We start from the raw sequence: 27,191 nt of genomic DNA, 5'->3' as shown, positions 1-27,191 counted from the left end.
ATTAGGAGTTGTTGGAATTAACAGAAGTTGCATATGTTCTACTCTTACTGAAACTGTTGGGATTTGGGAGCAAGTGTCAAGGCATGAACAATCTTCTGTTTCAGTCTTTGGCAAAATTCTTACTGACTTCAATGGGAACAAGGTTATGCCTTAAAACAGTGTTTGTCAGACTTTTGACAGAGGAGTTCCCCTGCAGGAAACTGAACAAATAGTGCCCCATCTACAATCTCACATTTTTTATTAAAGGTCTAACCATCTTAATTTACATATTTTCCCCACACATCCAAGCTGGTGTTTCACACAACTCCGGAGGGGTATGCCCCACCCTTTGCAAAATACTACTCTTTAAAATTATCTCTGAGTTAGCTCCCTTTTCTTATTTTGCATACATTCATTTTAGCTGCATTTGCACCTTCTAGGAAAACTTGGCAAAAATTTAAAACAAAAGAAAAATTAAAATTGTTGTCTGCAAAGGATCAAGCTTCCTGGATTGCATTACATTTTTTTAACTGCAAGGAGACCAAAGAGAATCAAAAAAGTTTAGCTGCAAACCTGAAGAAAATGAGGGCAACTCCTAAACTGAAGTGTTCCAAAGTTCACTTAGTCCAGGAGCAGACAGAATACTGCCCGCAAGCCAAATCTGACCCACCAGGCCATTCTATCTGGTCCACAGGGCCCTCCACAAAACAATTATTACTGGCTCACAGCTGCCCCTTGGAAAGTCAAAAACAGTTGGGCTTTCAGAGATGGCATGCCATTGGACCAGGAAGGCTTTGTGTCTCCACCTCCATGAGGTTCCCCGTACTCCAGCTGGAAGCCCCATGTGGAAGCATGGAGCACAATGGTGCACAACTGGACAACTGGTGAGTGGAGAAGGAGCTCCTGCCTGCAGTGCTGGGAGCTCCATGTGCTGGCACAGAACCAGCCCCACTGGCCCAATAGCACACAGATCCTGGAAGGAGGGCCAGGAGCCACATGTGGCAGTATGGAGCCTACCCGGCCCAATGGCACATGTGGGTGTGGAATTTGTGTGGAGGTGTGGGGTTTGTGGGTGGGAGTGTGTGTGGGGGATCTGTGGATTGGTGTGGGCCCCCGCACCACATGCCCCCCACATGGCACACAGCTCCCATTGCTGGTAGCAGCAGTGGCAGCAGGCAATGGCCCCTCAGGGGACTCATGCCACATGGCTCTGGCTGAGTCCTGGGAGCTGTATGTGGTGGCATGGAGCCAGCCTGCTGGCATGCACCTTTGGGGCAGACCATGTTGACTCTGTGCCAGCATATGGGGCTGTGAGCACTGCAGCCATCGGTCAGGGCTGAGCCAACTCCATGCCTCCATGTGGAGCTTGCAGCATTCCAGCAGGGAGCTGCACATGGTTGGCATGAAGCCAGCCTGGCCAAGCCCAGTGGTGCACTCTTGTGGATGCAGTGCCAGGAGCACCACATGAAGGCATGGAGCTCCCCACCCCAACCTTTATGGTGCATGGACCAGGAGCTGTGGGGAGTTGTGCCATCAGGCCAGGTGGGCTCTGTGCCTCCACATGGAGCTCCAAGCACTGCAGCCAGGAGTGTGCACCACTTGACCAGGCTGGCTTTGTGCCTCCATGTGAGGCTCCCCACTGAAATACTCAAAGCCCCACATGGAAGCACAGAACTGACCCATTGGTGTACTGCTCCCACCTGCACTACCAGGAGCCCCATGTGTTGGCACAGAGCTAGACCAGTCTGGTCCAAAGATGTGCAACAATAGGCCAAGTTGAGCTGGCTCCATGCTGCCACATGCAGATCCAGGGACTCAATTGCAGTTGTGTGCCACCAGGGGCTCTGCCTGCCACAGGTCACAAGTGCCCCGAGGGCCCGCCACCTGCTGCTGCTGCTACCACCAACAGTGTGGGAGGGCACACACAGCCACACACCCCCAAACTCCCCTGCAAACCTACCCACACACCTTCCACAAACCCCACACCCTCCTCTTATACTTCCCCATGAACCCCACACCCACCCACCTGCACACACTCCCACATCCCCCACAGACCACCCCCCCACAAATCCCAAACCCACACATGCACACATCTCCACACCTCTTCACAACTACTCACTCCACCACAAATCCCCTCACACATGCACAGTCCACACCCACCTCCCCAACCACACCCCAAACCTTGCACACATACAATATAAAAGAGTAAGGCTTTATTTTGAGCTATTATTTTGAGCTATTATGCAATCACCTCTATTTACACTATGGGAACGCACGGGACAAAATCTTTTTTGAAATAAAATTAAAATATGTTATAGTAGATGTTTGATTTTTAGTATATGATTTGGGTTTTTTTTCTGGTTCCAATATAGCACCCACCTCCCCAGGAGTACTTCCGGGGCAAGGGGAGGGACTTCCAGTGGCAAAGGTCAGGGGTTAAGGAGTGGGACTTCCAGTCACAAAATAGCGACCAAGGGGCAGGGCACTCGTTAAGGGGTAGGGCCCTTGACAGCTCACCAAAAATCATTAAGCGGCCATCCAGCTGAAATAATTGCCCACCCCAACCTAGTCCAAATTTCAGGTGCTATCAGTTGCTCCTAAATAACCTTTCAGATCCATTTGCTACTGTTTCATGAACAAGTAAATCCTATTCCCGTCAGATACTTGTCTGTGTTCACACAGATACACCTATATTCACCCTTGAGCAGAGAATCAGTTTAAAGGCTCCTCAAGTAAGGACTGAAGTGGAACTGATGGAGTTCACACTGGGTGCATTTACAGGAGACACTTTATTCCACATGAGACTAATCTAATGAGTAGAAAAGCTTCATCATTTACACATGCACAGCATTTACTGCACAGTAAATTAGTCTACTGCACAGTTTGCTAGTACCTGTAGAAACAGGTAGATTAGCTGCACCGTAGTTACTGTCCATTAGCGCATGTGTAGGTGCTAACTGGGAGCTTTTGCTGCTGCCTAGATAAGCCCCCATGTGGGGGAACCTGTGCCGGCTGCAGGGTCAGCTGTCTCCTGGCCCCGTACATAAGGGGACCCATTTCCATATGCACAGAGCCGGGAGAGCTGTGAGGCTACAGGGGCAAAAGTGCATGGGACAACGAGACAGCTGCCCCTGCAGCCACACAGCTCTCCCTGCCCCATGCACATTGGGACTGGCCTCCATGCCCCCTGCTAGCCCCTGGCTTTGCACCTGGGGGAGCCCAGAACTCCCCCTGGCTGGCACAGTGGGTCAGAGAAGGGGAGAAGCAGTCTTGGACCGGGCTGCTTCTTTTGGGTGCAAATCTGTGCCTGACAGGGTACATGTGTAGACATGTTCTCAGGATCAGTTTACTGTGCCTTTTTTACTATACAGCAACCTTACTGCACATTAATTGAACATGTAGACACACCCACCGTGCTGGTCTTGTGCATAAGAGTGATTTGATCACTTTGAGTTAAACCTAGTCTATTGGAATGGACAAGTAAAGCAAATCATGTCTCTGACTTATCACCACTTGGTCTATAACCAACATGCAAATTTAGCCAGGTTTTCTGCAGATCAAATTTTAAATGCAATTCTAATCCACAAAACCACTGATTTATTTAATTCAGCCTATATATGCTCTGTTTGTTTTAGGTATCACTAGCCAAGTGAAACCAGACTTGGATGACTTGGCTCAGGATTTAATGGACTTGTATCTATCTCCTTTCTTCCAAAAATTTCATCCATTGGGCACTGATATTGACATCATTTTTGATTTGAAAACTACCTTTACAGACATCTTGCTTTGGAATAAAGATACACATAACACCAGGAAAGGGCAACTCACTTTAAGCATCCTTTTGGGTGAATTAAAAACCCCCTGCATAATAGAAGGTGAAGCTGGCAAAGGCAAAACAACCCTTATGAAGAGAATTGCTGTACTATGGGCTTCTGGGAATTGCCCTGCTTTGACTCATTTCAAATTTGTTTTCTTTATCAGCCTGAGCAGTGCAAAAGAAGGACTTTATGAAACTGTATGTGATCAGCTTCTTACAGTTCCATATACCATACCCAAGCAGGACTTCATGAAGATGTTGCTGGGACTAAGACAAAAGGTTCTTTTTCTATTAGATGGATATGATGAATTCAGGCCCTCAACCTGCCCAGAAATAGAAGCAATGATTAAAGAAAACCACAAATTCAAGAATATGGTCATTGTTACTACCAGGACTGAGTCTATTCATAAGGTCAGACAGTTTGGTTCACTCATTGCTGAAACAGGAGATCTAACAGAGGAGAATGCTAGGCAGCTCATTAATAATGTCTTGGAATATGAGCTGGCCAAGGGTCTGCTAATTCATCTAGAGGAAACTAATTTCATGAAGAATCTTTTGAAGACACCACTCTTTGTTGTCATTGCCTGTGCCATCCAAATGGGTGAAAATAATTTTAATCCAAGCACACAAACAGCACTTTTCTGCACATTGTATGACCTGATGGTGCAAAAAAATAAGTACAAGACAGAAACAATAACAGCAAATCACATTAAACTGAGCATAAATCATTGTGGAGACCTAGCCCTAGATGGAGTACTTGACCAAAGGTTTGATTTTCAGTCTGAGGATTTGTCCAATATCAAAGAAGAAGTACTGCTGGCTTCAGGTCTTCTAAATAAATACACAGCTCAAAGGCTAATGCCAGTGTATCGATTCTTTCATAAATCCTTTCAGGAATACACTGCAGGCAGGAGACTCTGCAGCCTATTGACATCCTCCAAGGACACAGAGGTGGCTAGAGGGTTTAGTTACCTACAAAAAATGGACAATATTTCAGATATTACCTCTACTTACTGTAATTTACTTCTTTATACCTGTGGATCCTCTGTAGATGCTACTAGAATAGTTATAAAACATCTGACAGCAGTCTATCAGCGTGGAAGTCTTTTTGGTCTGCCTTCACTAAGTGATCCATCTTTGGAAGGAGAACCTGAAAAGGTGGAAAATGCAGAGCAGCATGAAGTTTTGCAGGCAACTAACCTGAATTCTTTTGTGGAATGTGTCATTAACTTATTTTATGAAAGTCGCTCAAAATCATGCTTGAGTGGAGAATTTGAAGAATTCTTTCATGGTAAGAGACTATATATTAATACTCAAAGCATCCCAACATACCTCTTTGGGTTTTTTAAACACTTACCTAATTGTGTCAGTGCACTGGAACTCATTAAATTAGATTTTTTTGGAAATTCCTCACTGGATAACATGGAAGATGAGAACACAAGAAATCCCCAAATTTATATCCCTGAAAAGGCTGTCTCCTTGTTCTTCAAATGGAATCAGAAAATCAGGGCTTTAGAGATTACACTCCATAATTTTAACAAGTTAAAGAAAGATGATATTAAGTATCTAGGTAAAATATGCTGCTCTGCCTCAAGTCTCAGCCTGCAAATCAACAGAAGTGCTGGCATTGCAGGAACATTGAAGAAAGTCCTTGAAACCTGTAAGAATATGCAAGACCTTATTGTAGAATCCACGCCTCTTACCACAGAAGATGAACAACAAATCATAGCAATGACAAAGCTGAAAGAAATAAATATAAAAGATCTGCAAAGCAAACATCTAGAAGGTACAGTATTGTGATCTGTGTGTAGCTAGTGCAATCTCTGGGAATAATGTGGACCACAACATGTAGCTCACTGACACCTTTTTCTTTAATGTGGAAGATGTCTGACTTTGATCATTATGGGAACTACTAATATCACTGGACCACACTTCCACATTCAAAATGAAGTTGACTGTAGTCTGTTGTATGCTTAGCCTTTGCACTCTTGCAAAGTGTCATTTCAGCTCCTTGTTGGGCAAAGATTCAGTATTCTTGCTGTAAGATTGTTCAAAATCTCTGTAACACTGCCCTTTAAAAAAACCCTGGATGTTTATTTACACAAGAGATACATAGATAGGATTTTTACATAGGAAAGATTTTTTACATTTTGGAAGATCACCAGTACAAATAATCTAGAGTAAATGATGATAAAGTCTGTATGTAGATGAAACAATTATACTTTTTGCATAGTTTCATAGTAGCTAGGGTCAGGAGGGACCTGAACAGATCATCTAGCCTGACCCCCTGCCACAGACAGGAATGAATGCTGGGTTCACAAGACCCCAGACAGGTGATCATCCAACCTCCTCTTGAATTTGCCCAAGGTAGGGGCAAAGACCACTTCCCTGGGAAGTTGATTCTAGATTTTGGCCACCCTAACTGTAAAATATTGCCTTCTGATCTCCACCCTAAGCCTATCCTCCATCAGCTTATTACCATTGTTCCTTGTCACCCCAGGTAGTGCTGGGGAGAAAAGGGCTCTACCTATTTGCTGTTGATCTCCCCTGATGAATTTGTAGGCAGCCACCAGGTCCCCCCTCAGGCTCCTCTTTTTGATGATGGCTGCTGCATATCCTATCATAGATATTACTATTTCTTTACCTTTACCTTTAGCTTTCACAATAGGTTCAAAGATTTTAAAGCCCAAGGGACTATTATGATAATCTTGTCTAACCTTTTCCAAAATATAGGCCAGTGGCTTTCACAAAGTAATTCCTGCATCAAACTTAGAATTTCTGGGTAAGCAAGCACATACATTTTACAAAAATATCCAGAATTAACAACTTCATATGGTAGACTATCTACTATACCAAAGACCACTTTGATGAGTTGTTCCATTAATTAATAACATTTCTAATGCTGAATACATTTGAAAATACTCCCTTCCTCTCAAATTTGCAACCCAGCACTAAGGGACAGGAAATAACAAGCCCCAAGCACAGAAAAATTGCACAGGTTCTTTAGTGTAAGGTGTCTGGTTTTCTGGAATTAGGAGAGGGACATACTCATTGCTACAGGATGTGAGGCCTACCTAACACAAGAGCCTTACACAATTAGAGCATGGCAGAAAATAAGTGGGGGGCTGCTGCAGCATAGACCCACTAACTATTGTGCTCCAAAGTCTCTTTCATTTTGATTTACATATTTGAATAGATGCAATTTTCAAATATACACACTCTCAAAAGTTTCTGCATCTATTATACATCTAATATGACATTTTACTCATATTTCCTGCAGAAACCTGAAAGTCTGCAATAGGGAAAAGCATTATTGTCTGGTAATAAACAGTGCATATGCTTGAGTACTTTAAAAAAAAACAACTTGAACAAATACTAAACAGATTTTAATCAGAATGTGAAAAGGAACATCTTCCATCTGGGTTATATTTTGTTGCCAAATTGCAAGTTCCTGACAATTTCTATTAAAACACTAGGGGCATTTTTACACATGGATGTGCTGCAGCGCTGGGCACTTTAAAAAGCACCCTGCACTGCAACGCTTGCAGTTGTATAAGCAGTGAAATCTGCGCCAGTACTGAGAAAATGGGGTGGCGGTGCATTTTTGAACTAAAACACATCAGAGGTGTTTTAGTTCAAAACCGCGCTGCTGCCATTTTCTGTGCAAAAATAAAAATCTCATTCTCAGCCAGAAACCAAAGGTGTCTGAAAACCTGACACTTAAAAAAAAAAGGTCTAAACACCTAAAAAAAAAAAGTCCTCTATTGAACTGGCACACTTATGCAGGACTTAACCACAGGCATTACTGTTTCTGTAAGATAATATCTGAAGCACTATATATGCTGTCATGTGTAAGAAGAGATGGTAATGAATTACAATTTCAACAGGAATCACAAGTTTCCATTTTCAGGTTATTGCGTGTTTAAAACTTAGTTTGAATTTTGCATTAGCACTTTCTAATTTAATCAAAATTTAATTTGCTAGAAATCTGCAGTCTCTTGTCAGAGATTGTACTTAGAATCATATTTGGAAACAGCTTTTTTGTTTACTTTTTACAGGAACTGTTGTTACAGCACTATAACTTGACCTGCAACTAAGTTTGTTACAGTACAAAAAATGGCAATGTGACTTACTAATTTATGGTTCTTTTCTGGCAGGTGGACTTATTGATGGAATACACAACCTAATTAACATTGAAAAGCTCATCTTTGACAATATAAAGATGAATGAGAGCGATGCTAAAAAATTAGGTAATACACACTTCAATATTTCACACAATAATTATTTGCTTTTCAGATATTGAATGTATAGACAGTTGGCCTCACATTCCTGCACTGTGAGGACCTGAATATTCTATCATCTGTTGATAGCACAGTCATTTCTTCTACATGTGCAATAAGGTCTTGATTTGACCTGCATGACCTTAGGCTCCTGGCACATGTTCATTTTAAGGCACCATGGGACCTGATCCCCAATCCCGACAATCATTCCTCCTGGCATTCCACATGTGACATGGCAGGTGATTGTTAGCCCTAGCCCCAGGATAGCACCAGGGCTGTTTTAGGATTGGGGCTGGGACTGTTGAAGGGCTTTACTCCAGGGAGTTTAAACCCTGCACCTGACAGTTTCAGTGTCCAGCAGCAGTTCAGTGGGACTACGAATTGTGGGATCATGATTTAAAGTCACTAGCAGAGTGCTTCTCCCTCTGGGAGCCTCTAAACCCCATCCCCAGGAAAAAAGGGAGCTGCATGTTCTTGGGTTTAAAGTCCCCGGAAGGGGAAGCCCTTCCTTCTGCACACCAGGGAATTTGGTCAGGGGAGGTTAAACTCCATAGCAGGGGAGTCCTTCCTGCCAACAGAAGCCCTAGTTGGAAAACTGGGGCTGCCCTGGTAGCTGGTGCCAACGATCTGCTGATTGTCAGCACTAGTTCTGGGACAGCCCCTGGGACAAGCCATCTGTTTAACTTAAAGTACCCTACAAACCAGCCATACAAATATTCTACATTATACATGGAAATTTTTATGGCTGGTTTGCCCTTTTATGATGCCTTAAATTGGATGCATGCATAGTTTCCTTGCTATTGATTCTGCAATTAACACATTAATTGTGGCATAAATGTAACATGTAAAGGAACCCATACTGTTATGAGGTATTAATGTCCTCCAAATAATATATGCCATAGTCAAACAAACATAAAGGGTCAGATCCTTTTCTTTCCTGCACTTTTGCATCTTCCAGGATGGGACATTATGTCAAAGACAATGAAAGGCACTTCTTCCCCATAGAAAAGGTCCAGGTTTTCCAGAGGTTCTAAGATATTGCCAGGCAGAATGATTTTGCAGTGGCCAAGGCTACTTTCATTGACCCTCTTTATATTCTTTGGAATTAGATTTGCGGGGAGAAAGGTATTTACAGCTGGCTGTCAACAATAAATGGAGAACTTCTTTGACTAGACTTAGAACCACACAGATGCCCACAGCCCACGTAGACTTTCCATTCCAAGGGCTAAAAGATGTTGCCCAGCCTGTTTAGAAGTTTTGGAAGACATTATTCATTATGTCTTAGAATGCCCTCTATATAATGACATAAGGAAAAATATTTATCACCATTCCTGCAGAAATTTATATACTTCTCAAATAGAGAGAAATTAATACGGCTCCGTCAGCAAACAGATCCATATTTAGTAAACCATCTTGCAATTTTTGCTTACAAGGCTGAAGTGATCAGAGCTAAACATTCTTTGTTGTTCATATGACTGGTAAACTTTATCACTGTATTTGCTTTTTTACTGTGTTAATTGTGGACCTATGCACAACATTTTTATAGATTCATGATCTGATTTATCACCATTTTTGTATTTGATTATACAGGTTTCCCTCATTCTATGTGTGTTTTGAATGTGGGAATTTGCTCTTATGCAATAACCCTTTCTATACCAAAAATTGTTATACGTGAGGTAAATTCACTCTTATGCACTCGGTGTGATGGAAGCCCACAGTCAGCTGCTTTGTGCAGTGTATTGTGGGAGTGATGTGCACCAAAATATAGTCTCCTGTGTGGATCTGTGTTCCTCGCTCATTGTCTGCGACATGTTTCTGTAGCATTATGGTAACATTCCCCACCACCCTGTGCTTGTGTGTACTGTCTGCTGTTGGCAAGTACCAAAATTGTCTTGTAAAAATGGATCTGGAGGTCAGTACAGTTGAGGTTTTGGAACATATCCATATTTGTTTCATTGTAAAGTGGGTTCCCTATATGTGAATTCAAGTTATGTGCTGTTTTCCAGGAACACATGTACAACATAAAGCAAGAGAAACTTGTATTAATTCTATGAGTAGGAATAATGTTTTTATAATGGTTGGCCGTATTTTATTATTATATTTGCATTTCTGTTATTTTTGTATAAATTTATATTATGGTTATATGTCATGTTGTTTTTGGGAGCATGGCTTTCAGCCAGAATCCTTAATAAATTAAATTGAATTGAACTGAAGGGTTGGATCCCTGGGGCTGGCCAGCCTGCTTAAAATGCAAGTCAGGAGGTACCAGGCATGGCTTGTGAACACTGAGATGGTGGGGCAGATGGAGTGTCCCATGGGGGTGGGGGAGGTCCACCATGTGCTTGGTGGGAGACCCAGAAGTGGACCAGAAGTATGGTGACTGGTGCCTCCTGGGTCTGGGGAGTCACCTGGGGTTCCCCTGTGGCTGATTGCCAAGTCGGGGGGGCACAGGGGAGTCTGCTGCAAAGCACGTGAGGGGCTCTCCCCTGTGCTCCTGTGGGATGCTCCATCTGTGCCACCATCTCAGCGTTCAAGAGCCATGCCTGGTACCTCAAGGTACATAGAAAAAACATATAAAGCTATGTCTATGGCCAAATCGCTGATTCTCCAAATCAGAATCAAGTCTTCAGATTCGGCCAAATCAGATCAGGACAGTGATCCAAATCAACGAATCAAATCACTGTCCCCCCAGTTGGGCTGGATCCGAATCTGAATCGAATACTGCCCACTTTGCACACCTCTATTATACAATATAAACATAAAAGTAGTAGTGATATGTCTTATGGATTAATTTCTACTTTTTTCCTCATTCAAAACATCAGTAAACAAATATTGGAACAGGGTGTTCTTAGCACCTTTATCGGCTTTTTCTCATTCCATTCATAGCTGAAGGCATCAAGCTTTTGAAAAAGCTGCATTTGTTGCACTTGAGTCATTTGACTGATGTTGGAGATGGAATGAGGTGCATTGTAAGAGCCATCTCTGCTGAACTAGGTGATCTTGAAGAAATCCATCTAGTTAATTGTTGTCTCTCTGGGGATGCTGTGGAAATATTGGGTGAGTATAGAAATGCTGGTATATGCAACATGAACAGTAGGAGATGAAAATAAAAAAGGAACTGTACAGAAAGAGGAATACAAATAGGGATGAGTATAAAGCAGCATTTCTTAAATTTGTAGACCCAAGGCACTCCTCCAAACTTTTCTGAATTTAAGGGCACCCTGTTTCAAAAAACAATTTCACTTGTTTGTTGACTACATAAAAATAATAGAGCACTTCTTTTATTACAAACAACTCAGAAAGACTACAGCAGGGAGAATGTTCTGGCACTATGGATTCTTGTTTGAAATCTGAGTTTATCTTGTGAAGCACATATAGGCGTTTGCATATGTAACAGTGCTAATATTGTGCAGCATCCTGCAGCACATTTAAAAGAATTTCTTGGGATCCTAGGGTACTGTGACACCCCAGTTGAGAACCACTAGCATAAATAGTGCAAGCATGGAAGGGAAAGGCAAAAGTGCAACATGAATTTCATTTAGCAAAGGACAAAAGACAACTGGGCTGTTTTCTATCCATAAACTAGAAATGAGGAGCAGGCAAACTAATGTTCTAGTCCATTTATAAATAGGAAAGGAGAGCAAATAACAGATGAGGACAGAAGATTGAAGAATCAATCTTATTTTTTGGTTGAGTCTTCACAAAAAAGTGAATTATGATCAAGGAAGTTAATTTTAAGAAGTAGATAGGAGTGCAGGCAGGAGTGTGGAAAGAACAGAGGGTATTTAGATACAGATACAGTAGATGTATTAAACTTGGCAGAAATTGATTAAATGAACCCTACAGTAAGTACTTAAGGAATTAGACGAAGCTATTTCTAAACCACTGGCAATTGTCTTGAGAATTCTAGGAGGACAGGGGAGGTCCCCAAGTACTAGAGAAGAGCAAAAAAAGTTGCTAGCTGTAAAAAAGGTTTAGAAAGAAAATTCAGAATATTATACACTACTCAGCTTAATTTCTAGAAATCTTCTGAGCTAGGGACAGGCATTCAAAGAGCCTGAGCCTGAATTTATTCCATCTTTGCAGGTTAGTTTAACCTGCATAGATTGTACCAATTTGCTAGTGGATAGACATTCACTTTTGATTCAGGAAATGCAGGCACATGCCTGCAGTGGCTCAGGGCAGAGGCCAGGGGCACTAAAGTTAGCCCTTCCTTCCTTTCTACAGTACTGAGCTGGGGTGGGGGCTGTGTGGCCAGCCTTGGCAGGATGCTATGATTAGGGAGAGGTTTAAACTCCCACTCTGGCCTGCACAGTGCCCAGCTGGGGTGTGCCTGACGTGGGAGGGGAAGCATCCATTTTCAGGCTTTTCCCCCCAGTCCCAGCTTAAGGGGCAGGGAATGTTGCCAGACCCCGGCCCCAGCTAGCACTGTGAGGCAAAGGGTGGGGGAAGAAGAAACTGCTTGTGTGGACTGCGTGCATCTGTATTATCCTGCTAGCTAGTGCTCTGTATTTGCTGACTGCATGGACAGGTCCCATTCATTGCAAACCAGGTAATTTTTCACATCTTTCTCTGTCCCCTATTAAACACTAACAAATTGTGGGACAGGGAAGCTGCACTCTAACCAGGCTCAGTAATTGATGGATGGAAGCAATCACCAGCATTATTTGCTGCATGGTGAAACTTCATTTGATGTAAGAGTTTCAGGGTGGGAGATGCCTCTGGCTTTGAAGCAAGCCAGCAGCCACCAGCCTGCAGGGAACTTATCAAAGCACAAAGCTTATCAGCCCATCAAGAAAACAAAAGCCTCTCACTCATTAGTTCAAGCTCTTCTTACCACAGGACACAGGCATTTTCAAAGGCGTTTGCAAGCCACTGGTTTCTTGCTCAGGAAGAAAGGAGGGAGGGGGGCTCGCTGACAGACATTACCAGCTGACCTTCTTATTAATTCCAGAAAGCCCTAAGTGGAGACTGCCTTTGTTCTGTCTTTGTTCCAGTGAAATTGGAGATACACGCATAGACACCTCTCAGCATTAGCTAGCATGAAGGGTGGTGTGGCTGAGGTCCATGCTGCTGGGGTCCCTGCTGTGGGAGAAGGGTGGGGGGAAATCTCTGCTTGAGCAGCAAGTGGCAGGGAGAAGAGGGAGGGCAGAAGGAAGCCTGGCAGATGCTGCTATGCCCCTGCCAGGCAGACCCCAGCTGCTATGCCCCTGCCAGGCAGACCCCAGCTGCTATGCCCCTGCCAGGCAGACCCCAGCTGCTATGCCCCTGCCAGGCAGACCCCAGCTGCTATGCCCCTGCCAGGCAGACCCCAGCTGCTGTCTCCACTCCCTTCTCAGCCAGAAGTTTCATAAACCTGTTTGACCCAAATCAGTTTAGTCTGATACTACATCCAACCTGGTTTATCATTAAACAATTTCAGCCATTTTGAAACTGGTATATGTGCATTGAACTTATGTTCTGTTACAGGTTTAAACCAGTTTCTGATCACTTAAACTGGTTTATGTGTAACTTGTGTCCCTAGCCCACTGGAGGAAATGGTACAATCAATTCATAAGTACCTGAAAGCTAACAAGATGCATGGACAGCCTGGCCTTTTCCAGTTGCATAGGGAAGGGAGTATGGCCTGGACCCAGCTGGGCAGGATAGAGGGAAGGGGTCATGGGGGGAGACTTAGCTCTAACCAGCTGTACAAGGGGAAGAGGCATGGCTAGCCCTATGGGAGGAGGGGGGCATGGCCTGGTGGAGGGAAGGGGGGAAAAAGGGGCGTGGTCCAGTTCAATGGTGGGGAAAGGGATGCAACCTGGCTCCAACCCAACTATGCAGAGGGTAGGGGACATTGCCCGGCTTTGATCTGGTCATGTAGTGGGGAGGGTCATGGCCTGGTTCCGACCTACTGCTCAGAGCTTGAGATTTTGCAGTGGGGAAGGGGTGGCAGTATTAACTGCCACTCGTCTCCTGCTGTCAAATTCCTGACCCATGGGAAGCCCCACAGGCCAGATTTCAAGGCTCCACAAGCCACATTTGGCCTTCAGGCCAGAGGTTGAGCACCCCTGCCGTATATAGTTTTGGGGACCATAGATAAATTGGTGAGAGTCCAGGTAGAGCATAAATAAGTGGTTTAGAAAACATGAAAAATGGAAGAAAATTGGGTTGGCTTTGTCTAGAAAAGAGGAGAGAGATGGGGGCGGGGGGGAAATATAACAAAAGGCTGTTATAAACATGTTGGTGATTGATAGTTCTCTGTGACCACAAGGGAGTCACAAAAAGAAATCAGCTTAATTTGCAACAAAGAAGATTTAGGTTAGATATTAGAAAGGACTTTTTAACTGTTATGGTGATGAAACACTAGTACAAGAATCTGACTGCAATTAAAACAGCAATAATAAGTTTTTTTCTTTATATCTCTTAGCTCAGAATCTTTGTAATTTACCAAAACTGAATGTACTTGATTTATCTGAAAATTATTTGGGAAAGGATGGAAAAGTTGCAGTTCGCAAACTAGGTAAGACAGAAGATTTCTTTTGATGAAAAGTTAAATTGAGGGATATACCTCATGTTGGGGTCTGTACAGGTGGTTATAAATGAATTAATTTCTAAGTGAGAAATAACTCTAGAATCATTCCATCTCAGTATAGCAGGTTGCATTACACAGGGTGGTAGGTGACAGATTATGAGTGCAACTGGCTGCTTTGTTTGCTCAGTCATTCGTTGCTGAGGCACTTAGAGCATGAAAGTCAGTGTAATTTAACTCTCTTCTATGATTTTACACTGAACTGTAACAATCACTAAAATTACATTTATCATTTTATATAGCTAACAGCTTGAACATCCTTCCAAACATGAAAGTGCTGATGCTTCCTTGGGGAGATGATGTGAATGTCTGCCTGAGTGATCTGCTAGTGCAGCTCAAAACAATGCCACAGCTGACAAAACTCAGATTGAATAGATGGAGCCTTACTGATGTTGAGGTTAAAGTTCTCGGTAAGTACAATTACTGCAGAAGGATGAAAGCTGGACAAAAGCAGAACAAAAATAAATACTGGTAAATCAGGAAGCCTCAAATGATGTGAAATGAATTGAAAGTTAAGTAGGAACTCAGTTTCATGATTTCACATTTCTATTGTTAGTGGTTTCTAATAATAAAAATGAAATAACAGTGGGTTTCTGTGGGATAGAAATAAAAATGCAATTTAATTAAACCAATTGCATAAGCAATGCAAGGGACCCTAAAACAGCTGGAGACTGTTGGAGCAGAATTTCCTGTCCACTAACAGAAGCAATTGTTCCATCTCCTGCACCAGCCACAGAGGTGAGACAAGTGTAGGGCTGAGTGGGGTCCCAGTATGCCTTATCTTCCCTGATCTGACATCTGTAACAGCGCTTATCCCAGTGGCAAAGTTAGGTCAGACCTCTTGCTGAGCTAACACTCTGCAGGAGGCAACAGCTGAGGATCAGAAAGCTGCACCCAGTTTCCTGAAGCTGCCACTGTCCACTACATCTGAGCATAGCAAAGGGAAAAGCAAAGTTGAAATGAATGACAGTTTTCCATGGCCCTGACCCTGTAATGTTTTGTGCACTGGTGGACCCTGGCATGAATATGTAGAACAACTGAAGTCAATTAATCTTTTTGTGGGTAGAAGGATCCCATTTTACTCAGCAAACTCTGTGTTTGAGACTTAATGAATAATAGTTTGGGATTGGTATGAGTAACACAGTGAGGCCTGTGGACATTGATACTTTAGCTTTGATAGTTCTTCACGCAGAAAACCCCCCAACATGTAAGCCTACTTCTAAGTCCAAGTCAAGACTGAAATTTTTAAGCATGCATTAGGTCCTCATGGCTTTAGAGCATGTGTTCAAGTGTTGCCCTAAATAGGGATTGTTTTCTGAACTGGGGGCTTAATTAAAGTCATGTCCAGTCACTTTTTAATGTATACTTATATATGTTCACAGGTACATTTTTTGAGAAAACACCATTGGAAGACCTCCAGCATTTAGACTTGGCAATGAACTGTGTGACAAGTAATGGCTGGCTTTCTTTCATTCAGGCACTGGTAAATCTCAACAAATTGAGATTTTTAGACTTTAGCAGCAAATGTGACTTGGTACCTGACCCACTGTTAATCTGCAAAATGAGCCAAGTGCTAACTACACTGAATTACTTAAAAGAGATACGGTTGACTGGCTGGAAGTTAGATGACCATGATCTGGGACTTATTAGTGATGCAAAAGTGAGCTGTGGCAAAGAATTTCAGCTAGTGAATTCTTAAACAAGGCCAGCCTCAAGTGAGAGCAGCAACTTAAGCTCTTGTACTTTGATAACCTCTCTTACGCATGGCCATGTCCTAGTTCAGCAGCTCCAAGGCTGACTGAATCTCCCATCTGTCAGCAAGACTGGAGAGAGAAAACCCTAATCAACTCCTCTGGCAGAAAGAATAAGGAAGGAGAGAACACATAGACTGGTCACCTTCTGTCAGATTGACACCCTGCACATTGGAAACTGTATTTTTAAGTGTTTTTTAGGTGTATGTACATTTTGTGGGTCCATTTTTAGCACTGCTGCTAATTATGAAATTAATTGAAAGTTCTTAATAAAAAGACAGAAGTCCAGTGCTTCTGGTAAAATAGATATAGTTTATAAAACGGTACTGTCCCTGACATTGCACAAGGAAACCTACTACCTTGTCTAGTCATGCCTTAAAAATAGCTGTAAGCACAATCTGTCCTTTAGGATGCCTATACACATGCAGCAAGGCACTCCGACGGACTATAATTACAGTGTATTGGAGCAGACTTGATTAATTGAGTCTGCTGGAGCATGGTAATTACTGCTCTCCAGCAGACGCCAGTTTCCCATGTATCAGCGTCCCTGTGCTGAAAACTGGCGGCAAGGGTGCTTTAACTAAAGCTTGTTCAATAAGCTTTAGTTAAAGTGCCCCACTGCCATTTTTCAGCACAGGGATGCTGATACACAAGGCGCTTCAGGAACTTTAATTACAGTGACTCTTGGAGCCACTCTAATTAAAGCCACCCTTCTCCCTCTCCCCGCTCCGCTCCCGAAGCAGGTGTATAAACATCATTTGGTTCTGTTGGATACAGAGAACCAAATTAAAACCATCAGCAGTGATAGCCACCACAGGTTGGGCAGAACAGGCAAGGAAATGGTTCTGGCCCCTTGCCACATCAGTCTTCTCTGCAACAGAATACATTGGGCATTGAGGCATTCCTGTCCCATTCTGTACAGAAATGTAGGAGAAAGCCTTTTCTTGGAAAAAATCTTTTAAGGATAAAGATGCACGAGGGAAAGAAGAGAACAAGGACAGGAATAATAAAAGGTGGAATGGAAAACAAAGCTGTCAGGAATAATTTAAAATTAAAAAGCATTTCCATCCTGTCTGACAAACGATGTTCTTAAAGGTTTTAGACTTACCTGTACACATGTAGTTTAATAATGCTTTCTGATTTTACTGCTGCCTTCATTTAGATGTCAGAAACATTCATCCTAGCCACCCTCAGTGTTGAAGTCTGAAAACTTTAATGGTTCCTGTGAAAAATTAAACCAAAATATACATTATTGCATTTTCCCTGGCATCTTCTTAGAGCTGATGGCAATAAAAAAAAAGAGAACAAGAGCCTGGGTATAAAAGCTTAACCAATTACAAAACAGATAAACAATCATTCCTAACTCTTCAGTCACAGTCAGATCTTACAATCTGATGCTCTTACTGGGGGTTTCCTGTGCTGTCTCTCATTACCTCATATCTCCTGCTTTTTGTTGGTATTCTGCTGCTGGTTCCCTTCCAGTTGTAGCCACATGCTCTGCTTAGCTTCTGGCTTCCTAACTCACCACCTCAGGATTTTGCTTACTACTGAGCCACAGCCATCCATCTTTCTATCTGATGTCAGTGGCCTTGGTGATCATTGCAAAGTCCTCCCCCGTCTGCTGAACTGCTTAAGTATTTTGTCTTTGCACCTCCTGGAATGATGTGTGGCCTAATTATTTTCCTCCAGGTCATTCTGGGAATAGCAGCATGGGCAGGGCAGCTAGCAAGGAGCCAGCATACTCATTATAGTAGTTCACACAAATACTTCTTTGAGCTAGAAGGAACTTTTCATGTCTTACACTTCCATTCACCTTAAAATGTCTTCTCTTTTTACATTTCTTTATTAATTATATAAACATTTCTCCAGTGAATTTATAGCATTTCTTACAATGTGATGACTCTTGAGACAAAGTGCCACATTACATTTGAGTTAGTGAGGGATGAAGCAAAAAAAAATCAGAAGTTTGATTTGAAGCTCAGTGGATAAGCAGCTATGCTAAGAAAGAGTTTCACTCATCATGACTTAATCAGCTGCAGGCAAGGAAGAAGGTGCAGAAATAGCAGGAGGACAATGCAGAAGGCCAGACCCTTCTCTGAGGGAGGTACAGTAGGTAGGGGGCCCTAAGAATTAGCCACAGAGCTGTGTCACGGCAGAGGCATGGGAAGGCTGGATCCTAGCACACTACAGTCAGCAAAACAGACTGCACAGCTATGTCTGTTTCCCTGCTGACACAGCAAGTTTGAGGAGCTAGATAGATCTTCTCTATAAGTGAAAAATAAATGAAAAGAAAAAAATTACCCCGGGAGCTGAGAACCAGAAATGTGTCTTTAGTAGGGCTGTGCGAAACTTGGGTCCCTGATTTGATTCGGCCAAGATTCGGTCCGATTTGGTGGCCGAATCGCCGAATCTGAACTGAATCGGAGGACTCTTTAATCTCTCCAAATTGAATCAGAACCCTCCAAATTGATTCAGAGTTATTCGGAAAGATTTGGAGATTTGGACATAGACACAGCTTTAAATGTTTTTTCTACATACCTCTAGGTAGCAGGCAGCTCATGAATGCTACAATGCTTGGGTGCATGGAGCATCCCACAGGAGTGCAGGGGGCTCCCCAGTGTGCTTGGCAGCAGACCCAGAAGTGGATCAGAAGCACTTCTGGTCCACTTCTGTGTCCACCAGGGAACATGCTGGGAGGCCCCCCCATGCCATCCTGGCTCAGTGACTGGTGCTTCCTGGGTCCAAGCACCCAGGGTCCCTCCAGGGCCAATCGCCAAGCCGGGGAGGCATGGGGGGAGCCCCAGAACGCTCCCTGGCAGACCCAGAAGTGGACTGGAAGTACTTCCGATCCACTTCTGGGTTCACTGCTGATCACGTGGAGAGCCCCTCCTCACCCCTGTGGAATGCCCCATGCACCCCAGCATCACAGCATTCATAAGCTGCACTGGTACCTCGAGGTATATAGAAAAAACATTTAAACCTGTGTCTATGTCCAAATCCCTAATTTTCCAAATCAGCATCAAATCTTCAGATTCGGCTGAATCAAACCAGGGACAGTGATCTGAATCAACTAATCCATCACTGTCCCTGATTTGAGCTGAATCCAAATCCAAATTGAATAGGGCCTGCTTTGTACACCCCTAGTCCTTAGCCACCTTTGCACCTCCCCCTACCCATCAGTGGCTCCCAATTTTCCTCCAAGCAGTTGTGGACCTTGTTCTATCATCAAATTTATCGTGGTGGATAAAAATACAAACAATACACTCTCACAATATTCCTGAAAATGGTAACAATCCTTGAATTGACTGACAATGAGTGTTATAATCATATTATTTCACATTTCCTATTTACTGGGTAAAAAGCTAATGTTGAAATGCTTAACATGTCAAAACATAAAGAGCTGGAAGCTGCAGCATACAAAAGATCACTGTTTTTACAATACATCGTAATGTGAGCCTACACTGATTTATGAACAATCAGGCTATGTGCTTTCCCAGCTCTGAGGACCTGAATTAATCCCCCAATAGCTGAGATTATATTTTTTCTTTCAACCATATAATAAGCAATAAGAAGCTTCTGGGTTCATTTTATTTGAACTATTTCCCACAAGTGGTATAAATGTGTCCTTAAAGCTGCTGAGAGGCTCGCTAATATGATTAGTGGGATGACTGTAATATTTGTAGATGACTATCCCATATATGGCTAATCTAAGATGGTGGGTAGTAGAGCACAAACTGGTTTTAAGTGCAAATCTCAAACAGTAGCATTTGTCAGCTTTCAGCTATCAGCTTTCAGCAGATTATGAATTTTACTGTGATCATTGCTAATTAAAATTCTTACACAGCAAACTTCCTTCACCCTGGGCTTGACCTGCCTGATATGGTGCACTGAAGTTGCACTTGAATTTGGGTAGCTGGGGCATGTGACAAGTATACTCTAATCACCTTCCTCATTTTGAGACTGTAATGACCAACTAGCATGCAAGGAGAGCATTAACCACCACACTCATTTAGCCCTAAACACAATGGGTTCTAGTAAAAGCAAAAAAGAGAGGGGCCATTTCTAATTTAAAGACTTCCTTTCCTAAAATGAAACACCCCCCTCCCATTCTATTTTTTTCTTATTCTCCTCCTTTCTCCCTCTATGACTCTTTTGCACCAGTACCTTTCCATCTTAAGGGCTTCTAATTAAACTCACAGGGTGTATCTACATGTGTGCTTTACTGAGAAGTTGATTAGTTAGCCCCACGATAAAGCATCACTGTCTACACATGTGCCAGTATTAGGGCACAATAAATTAATTAACTCCGCTTTAGGATAGTATTGCCGGGGACAATACTATCCTAAAGTGGAGTAATTTACTTCACCAAAACGCATGTATAGATGGTCATGGGCTGGCTGGGGCATGAGGGTGCTAAAGTGCAGAGGGCTACCTGCCACCTAGCCTCATATCATAGCCCCTTGTGCCCCAGCCAACCCTCCACTGCTCAATGCTGCCACCTGGAGCCTGGGGCTGACACCCCCCAGGCCCTGTTCCAGTCCAGGGCTGCTCCACCCCAGCTCAAAGTGCTGCCATCCCATGTGCACATGTAAATGTGGTGCCTGGGAGCAGCTGGCTCTGGCACAAACTGCACCAGAGTTTATTTCATAGCACTAATAGTTAGGGGTGTGTGAAGTGGGCCCTATTCGATTCAGATTCAGCCCAAATCAGGGACAGTGATTCGATCCGTTGATTCGGATCACTGTCTCCGATTCAATTTGGCTGAATCCGAATCTGACAATTCAATGCTGATTCAGAGAATCAGCGATTCAGACACAGCCACAGCTATAAAAGTTCTTTCTACACACCTTGAGGTAGCAGCACAGTTCATGATCATTGCAATGCTGGGGTGCATGAAGCATCCCACAGCAGTGCGGGGAGCTCTCCAGCATGCTCAGCAGCAAACCCAGAAGTGGACTGGGAGGACTTCTGGTCCTCTTTTGGGTCTGCCAGGGAGCACGTGGGGGAGCCCCCCAGCCTGGCGATCAGCCACAGGGGGACTCTGGGTGCCTCCCCAGACCCAGACACCAGTCGCCCTTCCAGGAGGGGGCGGGAGGCCCCCAGCATGCTCCCTGGTAGACCCGGAAGTGCTTCTGCTCCACTTCTGGGTTTGCTGCTGAGCAAGCAGGGGAGCCTCCCACGCTTCTGTGGGATGCTGCTTCTGCCCCAGCACCACAGCATCCAGAGCCCCTGCTACCTAGAGGTATGTACAAAAAACATTTAAAGCTGTATCTGTGTCTGACTCTGAATCTATCTGAATCTCTGAATCAATTCAGAGGGTTCCAAATTGATTTGGAGCGATTAAATGATCTGATTTGATTCAGATTCGGAGATTTGGCTACTGAATTAGGCTGAATCTCCGCCAAATCAAATTAGAGACCGAACCTTTGCACAATCCTTCTAATAGCACATGTAGATACACTCACAGGCTGCATCTGCATGAGTGCTGGATGTTTGAGTCCCCAGGGAACACTTGTGCCACGTGTCTTCTGGAGTGTGACAGGTTACCCCAGGTGGGGTACGGGAGGCTGGGGCCAGCACTGGGCTGGCCCCAGCAGCTGTACCTCAGGTCTCAGGGTGCGCCTGGGGCTACAGCAGCAGTGATCCTGCTGCTTGGAGCCTGGCTGGCAACTGGAGTGTGGCTCCGGCAGCCAGGCTCCACTTTATTTTGCGTGGGTTTTTTTGACTCCTGGAAATCCAGGGATCAAAACAGCCTGCTGCACTGCTCCCTTGCAGTGCAGAGAACAGATGAATGTGTGGTATGTGGCACCGTAGACGTGTCTGCAGCACCACATACAACATAGCCGTGGTAGTCTGTATTTGGCCACAGGGTCTAACTTGCACTGGTAATGAGCACCTGCCATTTAGCTGTGACTTTTCTGGGACCCTGCAGATACTCAGATCTCCTCACAGAGAATTTAAATTTTAAACCTCTCAGAATTTTCTCCAAATCACCTAGCCACTGTAGAAAGCTGGGAAGAAGTTGTTCATGGGTCTTTTAATTCAGAAATGCCCAGATACCCCAAAAGGCATCAATGAACCTTGAAGACAACTACAGAAACCTACCTTATCTGTAAACTGACACATGTCCCAGAGTAGCACAGGCCTCAGAAGAGCTGTCTTCTCACAAATTGAATATCTAAGTCCCACAGTTTGGGAGAAATGTAAGAGAAGCGTCAGCAGGATGAATGTGTAAGTAACTGCCCTCTTTCTGCAGTATAAGATTGAACCTCAGGATTTCCCCTTCAACTTCTCACAAACAAATCTGTAAAGTTTGGGACATTTTTCAAAGAAACATCTCATTAACCAGTATCGTTAGCCTACCCTTGGACAGAATGGTGTAAGAATGTTAAACAGGAATCCATTTAATTTGTTTAATAAAGTTCTCTGGTAAAGGGGTCTGACAGGAAGACAGGGCCATGAGGTTTGGGAGAGCCAAGGACTAGAACATGAGCTGCTCTACAACCACTACTGCAGCTTTAATGTACTGGACTAGACTGGGTATGTATCCTCCCTAACCTCAAGAGATTTTATCTGATGGATTTGAACAAACAAAAATCTATTGTCCTGGCACTTTGCCAAACTCAGCCTAAACGCTTTCAAATGCCTTGTCTGGCCCTATTAACCTCACTGGGATTGTTTTCCTCAACACAGCAGCCCTCCTGGCTCTCTAGGGACCTAGCGGACCTCCTGCGGCTAAAAAGGAAAGCCTACAAAGGATGGAGGATGGGATTCACCTCCAAGGAGGATTATTCTGCGCTGGTCCGGTCCTGCAGGGAGCAAACCAGGAAAGCCAAGGCTGCAACTGAACTCCAACTAGCTTCAAGCATCAAAGACAACAAAAAGTCCTTTTTCAGATATGTGGGGAGCCAGAGGAAAAGCAAGGGCAATGTTGGACCCCTGCTAAACCAGATGGGGCAACTGACAACTGACGCCCAGGAAAAAGTCAACCTATTAAATAGGTACTTTGCGTCAATCTTTCATCAGTCCCGTAGGACGCCCATGCCTGCTATGGGACAGGGAGATCCGGGTGATGGGGATCCCCTACCCTCCATAAATGCTGACCTCGTGAAGGAACACCTTGAGAAGCTGGACACCTTCAAGTCAGCCGGCCCTGACAATCTGCACCCCAGGGTACTCAAGGAGCTGGCGAGTGTCATAGCCCAGCCCCTGGCACGGATCTTTGAAAACTCCTGGCGCTTTGGTGTAGTGCCCGAAGGCTGGAAGAAGGCCATTGTGGTGCCGATCTTCAAGAAAGGGAGGAGAGTGGATCCGGCTAACTACAGGCCCATTAGCCTGACTTCTATCCTGGGGAAGATCTTAGAAAAGTTTATTAAGGAGGCCATCCTTGAGGGACTGGCCCAGGCTAACATCCTAAGGGATAGCCAGCACGGGTTTGTTGCGGGTAGGTCTTGTTTGACCAATCTCATTTCCTTCTATGACCAGGTGACCTATCACCTGGACAAGGGAGAAGAGATTGATGTCATATATCTTGACTTCAAAAAAGCTTTTGATCTGGTATCCCATGATCACCTCTTGGCCAAACTGGCCGGTTGTGGCCTTGGCTTCACCACGATCCGCTGGCTGGGAAACTGGCTCCGTGGTTAGACCCAAAGGGTTTTAAATCGATGGCAGTCACTCATCGTGGTGCCCTGTGACCAGTGGGGTCCCTCAAGGCTCTGTCCTGGGACCCATCCTGTTCGACATCTTCATTAATGATGTGGACATTGGAGTCAGAAGCGGACTGGCCAAGTTCACCGATGACACCAAACTTTGGGGCAAAGCATCCACGCCAGAAGATAGGTGGGTGATCCAGGCTGACCTGGACAAGCTCAGCAAATGGGTGGACGAGAACCTCATGGTGTTTAACACTGAAAAATGCAAGGTTCTCCACCTTGGGAGGAAAAACCTGCAGCATCCTTATAGGCTCGGCAGTGCTACGTTGGATAGCACTACAGAAGAAAGAGACTTGGGGGTCATCATTGACCACAAGATGAACATGAGCCTCCAGTGCGATGCTGCAGCTAGTAAAGTGACCAAAATGCTGGCTTGTATCCATAGATGCTTCTCGAGCAAATCCCGGGACGTCATTCTCCCCTTGTACTCGGCCTTGGTGAGGCTGCAGCTGGAGTACTGCGTCCAGTTTTGGGCTCCACAATTCAAAAAGGATGTGGAGAAGCTTGAGAGAGTCCAGAGGAGAGCCACGCGCATGATCAGAGGTCAGGAAAATAGATCTTACGATGACAGGCTGAGAGACATGGGACTCTTTAGCCTGGAAAAGCGTAGGCTCAGGGGTGATCTGATGGCCACCTATAAGTTTATCAAGGGTGACCACTAGGATCTGGGGGAACATTTGTTCACCAGAGCGCCCCAAGGGATGACGAGATCGAACGGTCACAAACTCCTGCAAGACCATTTCAGGCTGGACATAAGGAAGAATTTCTTTACTGTCCGAGCCCCCAAGGTCTGGAACAGCCTGCCATCAGAGGTGGTTCAAGCACCTATGTGAGGGAGCGGCGACTAGGGGCGGCCGTGAACCCCCTAGCGCCCCCTACCGTCACGTTAGGGTGACGTAGCACCCTCAGAACCTCGCCCGCCACGACTTTGATGGTAAAATATATAATGTGGAGGCTGCCAGTTTCCCTAATGGACGGTCTTGTTAGTCGTCCCTATTCCAGACTGGGGATTTGATAAGCGTCCTGCCTTAAGGGCAATGCGTGCCTCCAAGCCTCCCCCTTAGCACGCCCCAAGCCTCGCAGCTATTCCGGGGGACGCTTGTATGGTCCCTCGCCCCTCGGGTGCCCTTGTTCTCCCTCTCGGGCACCGGGGCTCTTCGCCCACCTGGCGCCTCCTTGGGTCGGGCCCCAATCTCTGGCCCGTTCCCCACGCCCTGGGCCTATCACGCTGGCGCCCAGCCACTTGCTGGCGCCTCCTGTGTCGGCTCCACCAGCGCCGCTCACTACCGGCCCCCCCGGGCCGGGTTCTAGCCGGCGCCTTATCATGCTGGCGCCCAGCCACTTGCTGGTGCCTCCTGTGTCGGCTCCACCAGCGCCGCTCACTACCGGCCCCGCCTGGGCCGGGTTCTAGCCGGCGCCTGGCTAATCGCCGGCTCGGTCTGAGTCTGGAGCACTCTCGCCGCCCTAGCCTCGGCGCCCTTGGGCCGGCACGCTCTCGCCGCCCTAGCCTCGGCGCCCTTGGGCCGGCACGCTCCCTCTCCCGGATCTCGGCTCTATCGCCGCCCTAGCCTCGGCGCCTTCGGGCCGGCTCGCTCACTCTGCCCGGATCTCGGCTCTATCGCTGCCCTAGCCTCGGCGCCTTCGGGCCGGCTCGCTCTCGCCGCCCTAGCCTCGGCGCCCTTGGGCCGGGTCGCTCCCTCTGCCCTAGTCTCGGCGCCCTCGGGCCGGGTTCTAGCCTGAGCTCTATCACCGCCTTAGTCTCGGCGCCCTCGGGCCAGCTCTCTCTCGCCGCCCTAGTCTCGGCGCTCTCGGGCCGGCTCTCTCTCGCCTGGCGCGCTAGCCTTAGCTCTATCGCCGCCCTAGCCTCGGCGCCCTTGGGCCGGCGCTATCGCCGCCCTAGTCTCGGCGCCCTCGGGTGGCTAGCTAGGCCTGGCTATTCGGCCCCTCTCTGGGGCCTTGCCCCTCAGGGCCGCTACCGCGCTCCCTGCGCGTTGCCCCTTTGGGCTTCCCCCCTCCGGGGCCGACACGCCACGCGCCCCCGGCGCCCTGTCTCTGCCCCGCTCCGGGGCCTTGCCCTCTCGGGGCTGACTCCGCGCCCCCGGCGCCCTGTCTCTGCCCCGCTCCGGGGCCTTGCCCTCTCGGGGCTGACTCCGCGCCCCCGGCGCCCTGTCTCTGCCCCGCTCCGGGGCCTTGCCCTCTCGGGGCTGACTCCGCGCCCCCGGCGCCCTGTCTCTGCCCCGCTCCGGGGCCTTGCCCTCTCGGGGCTGACTCCGCGCCCCCGGCGCCCTGTCTCTGCCCCGCTCCGGGGCCTTGCCCTCTCGGGGCTAACTTCCGCGCCCCTGGCGCCCTGTCCCTGCCCCGCTCCGGGGCTAAACACCGCCCTTATGGGCTGGGGTCTATAACCCCGCACACTGCACCTCCCTGGCACAATATAATGCCCAGCCGCACCGACACTAGTGCCCCTGGCACTGTGCCTCAACTGGGCACTGGGAACCCCCAAGCTGTTGGGGAAGCTCCCCTTGAGGCCTCCTCGCTCCCCTACAGCCTCACCCGGTCCTCCGGATAAACTGTAACTTAATACTCAAGCCATCTGGCTATAACATAAGCAAAGGCTCCACACGCCTAACAACTCCAAGCCCCACCAGGGCCCGCAATCCTACCTCCAGTCAGGGCGATGCTGTTCCCTGCATCATTGCAGCCGGTTAGCGCAATGAAGTAGCAGCCACTAACCCAGGCCGCTCAGCTCAGCCGCAGAGCTCCTGCTCCTGCGGCAGCCAGAAGGGAACTGTGTCTCAGGCTCCGGCCTCAGCTAGTTATAAAGGCCTGGCCCTGCCCTCTTCCGGCCATGTGACCGCCTGGTTGCCCTGGCAACCAGGCACCTGAGCTGCCTGGGTGATTGACAGCTCTGCCAATCACCCTCTCAATCCCGGAGCACCTCTGTGACTCCGTGACAACCTACATTGAACACCTTCAAGAGTAAATTGGATGCTTATCTTGCTGGGATCCTATGACCCCAGCTGACTTCCTGCCCTTTGGGCAGGGGGCTGGACTCGATGATCTCCCAAGGTCCCTTCC

The 27,191-nt window shown here is 46.1% G+C and overlaps 1 protein-coding gene across 1 annotated transcript in view; it reads left to right on the top strand.

The window, feature by feature from the left end:
* The window catches only part of NLRC4 (NLR family CARD domain containing 4), a 31,212-nt gene extending 14,649 nt beyond the window's left edge, over positions 1 to 16,563 (top strand). Inside the window, exons 3-8 of the mRNA XM_090034951.1 lie at positions 3,615 to 5,582; positions 7,954 to 8,046; positions 10,963 to 11,133; positions 14,489 to 14,581; positions 14,893 to 15,060; positions 16,033 to 16,563. Coding sequence (XP_089891077.1) covers positions 3,615 to 5,582; positions 7,954 to 8,046; positions 10,963 to 11,133; positions 14,489 to 14,581; positions 14,893 to 15,060; positions 16,033 to 16,349 — 2,810 coding nt within the window. The 3' untranslated portion in view covers positions 16,350 to 16,563. The remainder of the gene's footprint in view (positions 1 to 3,614; positions 5,583 to 7,953; positions 8,047 to 10,962; positions 11,134 to 14,488; positions 14,582 to 14,892; positions 15,061 to 16,032) is intronic.
* The last annotated feature ends 10,628 nt before the right edge of the window (positions 16,564 to 27,191 follow it).

This window comes from Crocodylus siamensis, chromosome 1, assembly GCF_052110815.1.
Source record: "Crocodylus siamensis isolate JL-2025a chromosome 1, ASM5211081v1, whole genome shotgun sequence".
Lineage (NCBI taxonomy): Eukaryota > Metazoa > Chordata > Crocodylia > Crocodylidae > Crocodylus > Crocodylus siamensis.
This window is presented reverse-complemented; position numbering and strand designations above follow the sequence as displayed.